We start from the raw sequence: 10,471 nt of genomic DNA, 5'->3' as shown, positions 1-10,471 counted from the left end.
TTAATATTATGCACAAAAGTAAACTATAGGCATATTTTCCTCTCCTAAATACCATTTAGCTAAAAGATATAGAGAGATTTTTGACATATTATGAGAGAAAAAGAAACAAAGAAAACCAAGCAAGTTAAACAACCAACCAATTTTCTTTCCTTACATCAAAGGTTTCTTATAAAACCAAAACAAATTTAGCTAACAAGAAAAAAGTTGTAAAAAAAGAAAGAAAGAATAAATGGATCAGTGTGTCTCAAGAAAACCTGATTATGGCATGTGAAATTTGAGCTTTATTTTTAAGCACTTTTAGATACATGAAAATGCAAAGCAACCAACAACACTTTTTTAACAAAGAGAAACAGAAAATTCCTCATCCACCACAATAATAAAGCTTTTGATGTGCTTCTTCATCAACATTCATTAAACCTCTACACCTTTGGTTTACCTAATGTACAACACAATCTTTCTTAAGCCATTTCTCACTGCTTCTAATGAAAACAGCAAGCATTGCTGCTTCTCTGCCTCCATAGAAATGTAACCTGTTGCAGCACACAAATTTTTGTACAAAGTTTAATGAAAGGCATCAAGAAAATGTCCAAACAATGATATATGTTGTGCAAATATATAGATAGTAAGAGTTGATTCATACAAAATGATCTGAACTTGTGTTGTTGGCTTCAGTTTTGTCAAAAGGTAACTGAACAAGAGACTAAATGAAAAATAGGTTACATTTCGATAAAGAGAGACGGATGGTCGAAGACTCGAACCAATAAACTAATGCTAGTATACAAACATGTATAAAAAAAAATGACAAGAGAAACAAGTAAAATCAATGTCAAGAAAGTTACTAACGTTATCATAAGAAGTGGGATTAAAGCAGAAAAGTCAAGTCCAAAGTGCGTGAGCTAGGTTGTTAGGAGTTGTGAGGCTTATATGGTTACTTAGGGACATTTAGGTAAGAAGTGGAGTTGTAAAATTTGAACAATTGTTTCGTCATGAGCCCACAATGTAAAGAGTATATAAGTCATGGGATTGATATTTTTCAGTTCTGGGACCCCTGGTAGATCTAAGAACTCCTTGAGCCAAACAAGAACTCCTATTCCTTGGGCCAAAGATGCCCAAAGTTGTGATGTAAACACGAGTAAGGTAATTTGTGAGTGCAAACACATAATGGAGAGTATAAAAGCTCTAGCCCCAGATCTAAATACCAAAACAAATACGAAGAAAAGTAAATGACTAAGTAAGAGAAATAAAATCATTCCAGATCAAACATAGAGAAACTTGAGACCAAGCATAATTTGTACCTCTCTTTTCACTTTCATCTCTACCCAAAATTTTTTCCTCTCTAACTTATTTTCTTCAAAGAGAAATTCTCTCTAAATTTTTTGTCTCTGTCTAATTTCCTTTCCCTTGCTAAAATTTGTTTTTCCTCTACATCTCTAACTTGTTTCTTCCTAAAATGCTTCTTCTTTACCTATAGCTTTTTCTGTCTTAAATTTTCACCACTACCCCTCTTAATTTTATTCTCTTTCCTTCTTCACTTTTTTTTAGAATATAACACCCTCTTTGGTAACATAATTATTCTAAAACCACGTATAAAAACAAACATTAACCATTCAAAAACACTTTTAATTATACCAAAACCACTTTTTAAAATGTAGAACAAAAAATGAAATTACTCTATTATTAAACGCTCTCTACAAAAGCAATTATAATCGAATCAATTTGGCTTAAACCACCTATATTTTTTTATAGAAAAAAAGAATTTGGGTTTAAAACACCCATTCTAGATTCACTTCCAAACATGACCTTATAAGCAATGACATTCCTATTCTCATTGGTGATGTTTTGAAACATCCTCCTAAGTTGTATGTTCAGGCTACTAATTGAAAGTGAAACCTTACTGATTTAAATTAAAACTCTCATAATCTCCTGAAGTTGACCTTCAACCTTGATGAGAATTGGCGAGATAAGGGGTGGATTATGAGCATAATGCAAATAGTGGAGCTCCCGACAATGTATTTGTCATATATATATACACACACACAGATACATGTTGACTATATAGACCGAGGGAAATGGTCAACCTAAGTACAAGTCAACTAGTTAAGAGATACAAATAAGAGATCAGAAGTTCAAATCCTACCCCAATTGAGCTCAAAATAAGATAAATCCTACCCCAATTGAGCTCAAAATAAGATAAAATAAAATAACTAAATAGATAGTGGGAGATGATTACCTTTACGCCTAAAACTTTGAAGCTTTAACCTGAGATGAGTCGTGTGCATCCTTGGTCCCATCTGTGTTCACCCCATTAAGGATGAAATTTTCTACGGCTACTGCATCACTATTTTCCATTGATAATACTAGCTGGGGGTCAGGTATTCGATCACTAGCACTTTTTGCAAATTCTTCTACTTCTTGGTCCAGAGGAAATAGTGGATCAACATGAGGTCTTTCTCCTTCTACAGTCTTCAAATCATCGTCCAGATCGTCATCATATTCCAACCTCCTCAATATCTCAGGGATTGGGAAGGCCTCATCCTCCATAAATCTAGTTCCCCTTTCAAAGTCAATTTTCTCCTTTGAGCTAAGAACACCTTCTTCAAGATTAGGAGTAACGGCCACCATCATGTGATCATCCTCGACAACAGATCGGAACTTATTTGATGAAAGTGGTATCTTTGTGAAAAATACTTCTCTAATGTTCTTTACCATTCCCCTGTTATATGGATTCTCCTTCTTGTCATACCGATACCGGAAATTCTCGTAGGTGGTCTGTATTAGAAGTGACATAAATGTTTAAACTGATTAGTGATAATAGAAGCTGAACATGACTTTATTAGAACAAGCAAGCAAGTAGAATATTCAACAGTTAGCTAGCATTTGTATAAATGGTAAAAAAGAAATGACATTTGTACTGGATAAAAACAACTAAAACGGAACTCTCTAGTATGAGCTGTCTGACTGTTAGGACTTAACCCCGTTACCTTCATCTCTTCAACTAATAAATCTAGCATAAAAGGAATTTACAATTGCTCAACAATAAAATGGTTTGCTTTCTGTTTCTTCTTATTCTATCAACTACCGTGGCATTTCGAGTACTTTTGTTGTTAATAACCTTAAATGCCACAACAGACCATTAACCACCTATTTCTCAAACTTGAATTAGCAGAGGTTTTCCAAATGCATCAGATTCTTCTTATTCTATCATATTTCACATGTATTATTTTTCATGTCTACTGTGGCATTTCGAGTACTTTTGTTGTTAATAACCTTAAATGCCACAACAAACCATTAACCACCTATGTCTCAAACTTGAATTAGCAGAGGTTTTTTAAATGCAACAGAAAAATAAATGACAGTTTCTTCTGCTCGTCATTTAATCACGTCATCCTGAGAAATTTGAAAGGGGTAGAAAAGTCTTCCAAGACAAGTGTCCCCCAACACAAATTTAGCCCCAGCTGGAAGGTTTTCTTGAGAAAGAAAATCTATATGGCTTGGGGCTGTTCTTATTTTTTCTTTTGCAATATTTCATTTTTCTGTATAAAAATAAAATCAATAAGAATAATCCCAAGGTTTCTCTCACCAGACTATTGAAATCTTTTACTCATATATGTGTGTGTGTATTTGTGAGTGTCCTGACTACCTTGCACAAACGTTGGCTATTTCATACTATCAATGAACAAGTTTGTTAATAATCAAAAAGATGTTGCAACCATTTTGGCTTTAAGAGGAGAGCTGATCCTTCTTTTCAATCTTCTTTCTTCCTACAAATTTTACATTTTCCTATAAAACGATTTTGAAAACAAAAAGAAATAAACTTGTTCATAAGTTTTTTTTAATAGGAAACAATTTCGTGATAGTATGAAATGTTACCAAAGGGAGAAATGGCTGTTCTTTCCCCCTTTCTTTTGCAATATCTCATCACATCAATGAAATATTATTTTTCCTGAATAGAAATAAATAAATTAACAAAAAGTACCCCCAATGTTTTTTTTACAAGATAATCATGAAATCTTTTACTAAGTTATTCAATGTTGAAAAGACTTCTGCAACCATTTTGGCCTTAAGAGGACAGCTAATCACAAGTTAGAAACTTACAAAATATAAACCCAATCACATGCAGATACGATTCAAGGAAGTTAGATCATAATATGCATAAATTGTTAATTTAAATGGCAGAGTATAAGAACTCAAGAAGCTTACCTGGTTTGTACAAACAAGATAGGAATGGAATATGGTGAGGCCACCAACGAACCAAAAGGCGATGAAGCAATACACTACTAGAATATCTGAAAGGATATCTTTGGATACAGCCTTGAAAAAGGTTTCTTGATAATGAACAAGAATGGACAACGAAAATGACAACACATATACACACAAGATAGTTGAGGTTGTTATGAACATGAAGAAGAACCGATAATTACGCTGCAAAAGTAACAACAATGGAGACTAAGTTAGAACCCAACAAAAAGTAGCAAATAAAATGAAATAAAACCTGTTAGTACTTTCTGAGGATTTTACAAAGATTAGAATACATATTTCGATATCATCTTCAAAATACTTCATAAGAACCTTTTATCATCTAATCTTAGATGTTGTACCATGCATTCTCAATTATATGAAATAATAAAGGTCCTACCCAATGCCCATGCCCCTTTAAGGCCTTTTAAATCAAAGAATGCTATGTCTTTTAAATCCCATACCGAGTTACTGGTGCTTGAATTCTACTTATTTGTGGATGATTTGACCTACTCAAGTCAACAATTTTATGAAAAATTTGATCAACATTTTGAATATGTGCCAGCATTGTCTCATGGCAAATAGAATATGTAATTTAGAAGTAACTTGGAGCATTTTTTATAACCATTGTGCTTGTTTTCTTTTTATTTAAAAAAACAATAATAAATCTCATTTACTCAATGTCATTGTAGTTGTAGCTACATTTTAAAAATGTTTTCAAAGCTGCAGTAGCCAAGCCAATACTTAAAAAGGAAAGGAAGAAAAAGAAAACAGATTTCAAAACCTTTTTTGTTTTAAAGATTTGATAAAGAATTTAGAAGTGCACCTAAAAGGGTTTATAAAGTAAAAAGACAGTCAGTAAACAAGCCTAAGACCTTAAAATAGAAAACTGAAAATGGAGGAACTTAACTCAATACAGCAACCAACTGATAAAACTAACTTCAGAATTCAAATTGTGAAAGCAGAAAACTTTAAGACTAAAAAACAAAAATAAACCTAGTAAGGAGGTATTCGGGGCAAAGAGTGGAGTTGTTAAGTCTGACGAGTTGTTAAGTCGTGGAGCCCACTATGTAAGGACACAAGATATGAAATTGATGTTTTTTTAGTTGTGGATCCCACGAACTCCCTTGGGCCAAACACCCCAAAGTGTTTTAATCATTACTCAACAAACTAATTTTCATTACTTTAAAAACCTCAGAATTATGGGAACAATGTTTGAGCTAAAGCTTAATCACTTTGTTTAAGCATGAACTTACTATTCCAATGCACTGCCCAACCCATGGACAGTGATGATCAAATCTCTGAACACAATTGTTGCATATGGAACAATGAGATGCACGAGGAGGCCGATAAAACAGACAAGTGTCGCAGTACTTGACTTTTACTATATGACCATTTATAGTCACGTCTTTAGTCCGAGGGATTTTCAGATGTGGGGTTCTTCCATTGATCCATTCCATGGACGGTGTAGCCATGTCATCTGATTCATCTGACTCAAGAGGCCTTGAATTTCGAGGCAGTATTCCAGGATCTCTACTGGAAGTCAATAAGAGAAACGTCAAATCCTGCACATAGTTTACTTGGCGTGTGATTTTCTGATTCAAACAAGAATGCTGTTTGATTTATGAATAATGAAAATGCACTAATTTGACATTCAAGCTTTCATCTAAATTGCTAACAGTGGAAAAAGCTTTTAGAGAGAATTTAGAATGACCTGCAAGAGAATGTTGAAACACTTTTTCAACAAGCATTTTGAGAAATTTTGAGAGAAGTGTTAATTAAGTGCTTACACTAACAATAATTTCTAAAAGGACTTTGTAACCAAATGCTATAAAGATTTTGAAACATGAATTTAATTCGTTAAAAGTACTTTACAGCTTTAACCAGCCATATATTTCCATTTTAAGTTTCCCATCACTTCACCGAAGATCATGCCACATCTCAAATCTAGTGCCAAAATGATTTTCTCAAATTTTCCAATTCTTGATGCAGCAAATACAGCTTAAGAGATACCACTCCAAAAGAATCCTCTGGAAATTGGAGAGGTCATGTGTGTAAGCATGCCTGTTGCCAGCTACAGATTCTCTCTTTTTCTTTATAGGGTTGCCAGCTACAGATGCTCAAAAAGCTTATTATTTATGGCCACTAACTTTCACCCTGTTACTTGCTTACACCACTATGAAATTTAAATAATCAATTAAGTCAAGAGTTATCGATATACACTGCTCGGTTTTAGTTTTTGTTCTTATTTTGTTGTCAATAATCATAGAAGAATAATGACAACTCTAAAGTATTAAAAACACTGAAGCTAATGCTAGATAATCATGGGAGAAAGTATTCTACACAGTCTCATCTCTACAGTTCTCTTTCTTTCATTCTTTCAAGCCCTTTCACACCAATCAAATAGACAGTCCTACTAAGAAAATGGACACATAATATAATAATTTGTCAAAAGAACAGAGAATGGCAGAAGCTATGATTGTGGATAGAAATTAAATGACAGGGCAAGATTCATGTAGCCCGTATAAAAAGAATATTGGGGGCAACTTTAAGTCCAATCAAATCAAAACTCACCAGAATAGTGAGACTGAGACCACCAAATAATACAGGATACCAATGAGTGTTCCCAGGAGGTTTCTCATCATGAATCTTCAAAACTATCTTTACGCAGAAAGCAACAGCAGGTACAACAATAAGACATATGGAGAGAAACAGAGATGATACGTCAGGCCCAAATATCAATCTCCCACCACAGAAAAATCTCTGAAAAGACAAAAAAAAAAAAAAAAAATTAAGTATCGTATCAATTTGAGTAAGTATGCAATATGCATAGAAATATTCATCGGACCAAATAGTTTGAGGCAGGTATTATTCTACAACTCATATACATTTATTGATATCTTCGTCAGTGTAAATAATACATGGGATATTATGACCATCAAGACTTCACAGTCACAAAAGATTTGGAAAAGTTGAAGTACTTATTAAGTATTGAAGTGATGAGAAGCAAGAAGTGTAACACAAGTGGCCTGTCCAAACAAGAAGAGTGTCATTTTTTCGTCAAATAGTATTAACCCTTGAGTATGAGCTTGATTTTTCTTTAATATACAGGAGACAGGAATCGCATTCTTATTATTTTGATATCCAAACACTCAGCTACGGTTTCTAAATTTAAATGCAGATGATCTACACTATTTGACCAATGGCACATAAGACAAAATCTTTCAGCCCCAACCAGAAGAAAAATAGCATGGTATCTGATCATGAAATACACAAGAAATCCACTAGTTAATTCTGTTTACGTGATATTAGAGAAAGCAGAAACACTCTCACATACAACTTAGATATTTCATTCCATCAACGTTCTCAGCTCATAAACAGAGTCATCAAGTTGAACTAGGACAACATCAATCAATTGTAAAGAAAGAAACGTCACTGATACATCAAACACTATCTTAAATTGCAAACGTTGAATCAATCAATCAAACAATGAATTGAAAACAAACCCATCAACAAAACACAAAAAGGCTAAGAACTCACATTACTTCCCCTCCAAACTTGGTAAAGTCTTTTGGGTTTCTTCGGCGTGGCCATACCGAGTCCGGTGAACGATCCACCCAACTCGGAGAATCCTGTACCCAAAACCAAGGAAGAACAGAACAACCCGCTCTTATTCGTTCACCAGAAAAGCCATGGAAGAAAAACAAACGAACCCACCTCTAAAAATCAAAACCCAATTCAAAAGATGATTCAAGAAACCAGAAACACCCCTTCTTTTGGGGTCGATTTTTTTTTTTTTTCTTTTTTCAACGAAACAACGTGCGTACACGTGAGATAAGAGAAGAACAAAAGTTGAATCTAAGAGAAAAACGAGAGAAACAGAAATGGGAGAAAAGGGTTGGGACGTTTTTGGATAAAAAACCAGCTGAGCTTCTGTGATCATGAAAAGAATCGATTTCCAGAATTTGAAAGAACGCGGAGTAACCCAAGACAGAGGTTCCTCCTCTGGATCAAATGGGGTTGCTGGCAATGATGTGTTAGGCGGAAGTTTCAATTACTCGCGGCATTTACGCACGACGCACCCAACATTCTTTGTCGTTTGGATTGGAAATCGAAAGCGAATAGAAAAATAAATAAATGATGGGGGAATTTTGGTTGAGCTTTGAACTTTGCTACCTCCATCATTCCAATCATGAAACGTGCTGTCACATAGTCTCACGCCCTCCTTTATTATCATCTCCCATTCCACGGGAGTTAACTTCACACTCGTCGCTTCACTGCCAAGTCACCTTTAAATCATATTCTTTTAAAGGGAAAGATTAATTAACAATAAATTTTAATATATCTACACGTTAAATTTACTCACATTCAGCATCTCGTTAAATGATTTATTAATTTATTTTGTAAATTTCACATAGTCTTTAAATATTATTTTTATGATAAATAATAAATCCAAGTAGTATGAAAATTATTTATAGTACGGTATTAGAAAATTCTCCCAGATGAGTGTTGACAGGAAATTTGGGACTTTTTTTTAAATATATATTATTGTTATTATTATTATTATTATCATGTTTAAAACTTATTATTAATATGTAATGATTTCAAAATCTATTAGTAAAATATTGTAGTTTTTCATACACGTAGCATCTTATTTAGATAGTTATTTTATTGACTCCAGTTTTTTTTTTTTTTTTTTTTAAATCTTCGTTTTTAGTTCGGTTTATATTTTTTTAATATATTCACAACATGAATGAAACATTGTTTCTCGTCTTTTTAAGTGACCAAAATGTTTGTGTGGATTAGGAACTACCATATTTAAGTAGTAGTAAGTTTCAAAACTATTATATATCAAAAACTACAATATTATATATCTGTCTCTTATACACATCTAGATGTGTATAAAAGTTTGAAGTAGATGTACGCTTGTTTTTAGTGTAGATACCGACATAAATGTTAAGTTCTTAATTTCCTTAAAAAATGTCCATAAAAATATTGATAAAATTGATGGATGTTTTTGAAGTCAAAAAAATATAAATATAACAAATTTATAAAAAAATTTAATTAACAAATAAACATTTCACCTATTTTGAATATTTTAAAATTTGTTCTTATTTAAGGTAGATGCGAATGATCTTTTGCTGATGTTTTTTTTTTTTTTTTTTTTGATTATATTCCATTGATTTTGTATATGTAACAAAAATGTGTTTTTTACCGTGTATAATGAAAATGTTGATTCATTTCTCATATGCTATTAAAATTATTAACATGTGGAAATGTTTATGTGTGAATGTAAATTTAAAACGTTTAATGATTTGGAGAAGATATTTTATATTTCATTTTTTTAAAATTGTGGGAAACTTATCTGGTAGTATTGTTTTTCAGTTTATTTTCCTTCAATCTTTTCTAGATTTTTTTAATTTAATTTGTTATTTACAATAAGTGAGTTGAGAGAATTGAAATCTACAACCTCAAAGAAAAGATTACATGTCAATTTTTGATAAATTCCGATCAACCTAGCTTTTGGAGATATCGTGGGTTTTCATATTTCAAAAAGTTTATGGTAGATCTAAGTTTTTAAGTTAAGGTGGTGTTTATTTTTTTTTAAAAAAAAAAATGTTAACCAACTTATATTTTTGTCTCTCTAATTTTAATTCGATGTCTATTTGGTCCATAAAATTTGAAGTATGACACTTTTAATCATAAAATTTATTTTAAAAAAATATATACTAAACGATCCTAGGTTAAATTGATAGTTAGTTTTCTTTTTATCTTTAAAGGAATTCATTCATAAAAAACTTAAGAGTTAAGTTGATGGTTAGTTGGCATTGAAGAAATGATGTGGCATGTTAAACAATTTTAAAGAGTGATTTTTTTTTTGCTTACTTTTTTTTTTTTAGCTCATCTGACTTTTTTTTTCTTTTTTATTTTTACAATAGTTGTGGATGGAGGGATTGAATTTCTGACCTCAAAACACGAAGATCATGTCAATACCATTAACTCGCTCACTCTAAATTTTTTTCACCTAATGTTTAATCATTAATGTATGTGTCTAGTTTTTCAATAATAGGTTTAGTAGTTAAGTGGCATGCTTCTTCAAAAATCATGTGGTGAACTGATTTGATTTTCTTTTTCAAAAAAAATTAATTTAGGATTTTTTTTGCCTGATTAATTTAAGTTCCATTTGGTAACCATTTAATTTTTTGTTTTTATTTTTTAAAATTAAATCTTTTCT

The 10,471-nt window shown here is 32.1% G+C and overlaps 1 protein-coding gene across 3 annotated transcripts; it reads right to left on the bottom strand.

Moving 5' to 3' along the window:
* Positions 1–244: 244 nt before the first annotated feature.
* Positions 245–8,500, bottom strand: LOC120089749 (probable protein S-acyltransferase 4). Of its 3 annotated transcripts, XR_005485317.1 has the most exons (8): positions 7,954–8,500; positions 7,777–7,868; positions 6,811–6,999; positions 5,493–5,801; positions 4,201–4,422; positions 2,231–2,769; positions 641–700; positions 245–530 (listed from the first exon to the last, which is right to left on the bottom strand). XR_005485317.1 is itself a non-coding variant. In XM_039047129.1 (7 exons), the coding sequence occupies exons 1-6, from the start codon at positions 8,177–8,179 to the stop codon at positions 2,239–2,241; spliced, it is 1,569 nt and encodes a 522-aa protein (XP_038903057.1). In that variant the 5' UTR covers positions 8,180–8,500; the 3' UTR covers positions 245–530; positions 2,231–2,238. The 3 variants fall into 3 exon arrangements, 2 of the variants coding, with proteins under 2 accessions (XP_038903057.1, XP_038903058.1); XM_039047129.1 differs by lacking the exon at positions 641–700; XM_039047130.1 differs by lacking the exon at positions 641–700 and having other exon boundaries at positions 8,413–8,488.
* Positions 8,501–10,471: the final 1,971 nt, after the last annotated feature.

Source organism: Benincasa hispida, chromosome 11 (genome assembly GCF_009727055.1).
Source record: "Benincasa hispida cultivar B227 chromosome 11, ASM972705v1, whole genome shotgun sequence".
Classification (NCBI taxonomy): Eukaryota; Viridiplantae; Streptophyta; class Magnoliopsida; order Cucurbitales; family Cucurbitaceae; genus Benincasa; species Benincasa hispida.
The sequence above is the reverse complement of the archived record's forward strand: the minus strand, read 5'-3'. Positions and strand labels throughout refer to the sequence as shown.

Bases quoted from the DNA above. Each gene is read 5' to 3' on its own strand.
- LOC120089749 (XM_039047129.1), bottom strand. From the start codon at position 8,179: ATGATCACAGAAGCTCAGCTGGTTTTTTATCCAAAAACGTCCCAACCC. The intron at 7,869-7,953 runs GTGGGTTCGTTT...TTTTGGGTACAG, and splicing joins TTGGGTTTTGATTTTTAGAG to GATTCTCCGAGTTGGGTGGA. The intron at 5,802-6,810 runs GTGAGTTTTGAT...AACTATGTGCAG, and splicing joins GTCTCAGTCTCACTATTCTG to GATTTGACGTTTCTCTTATT.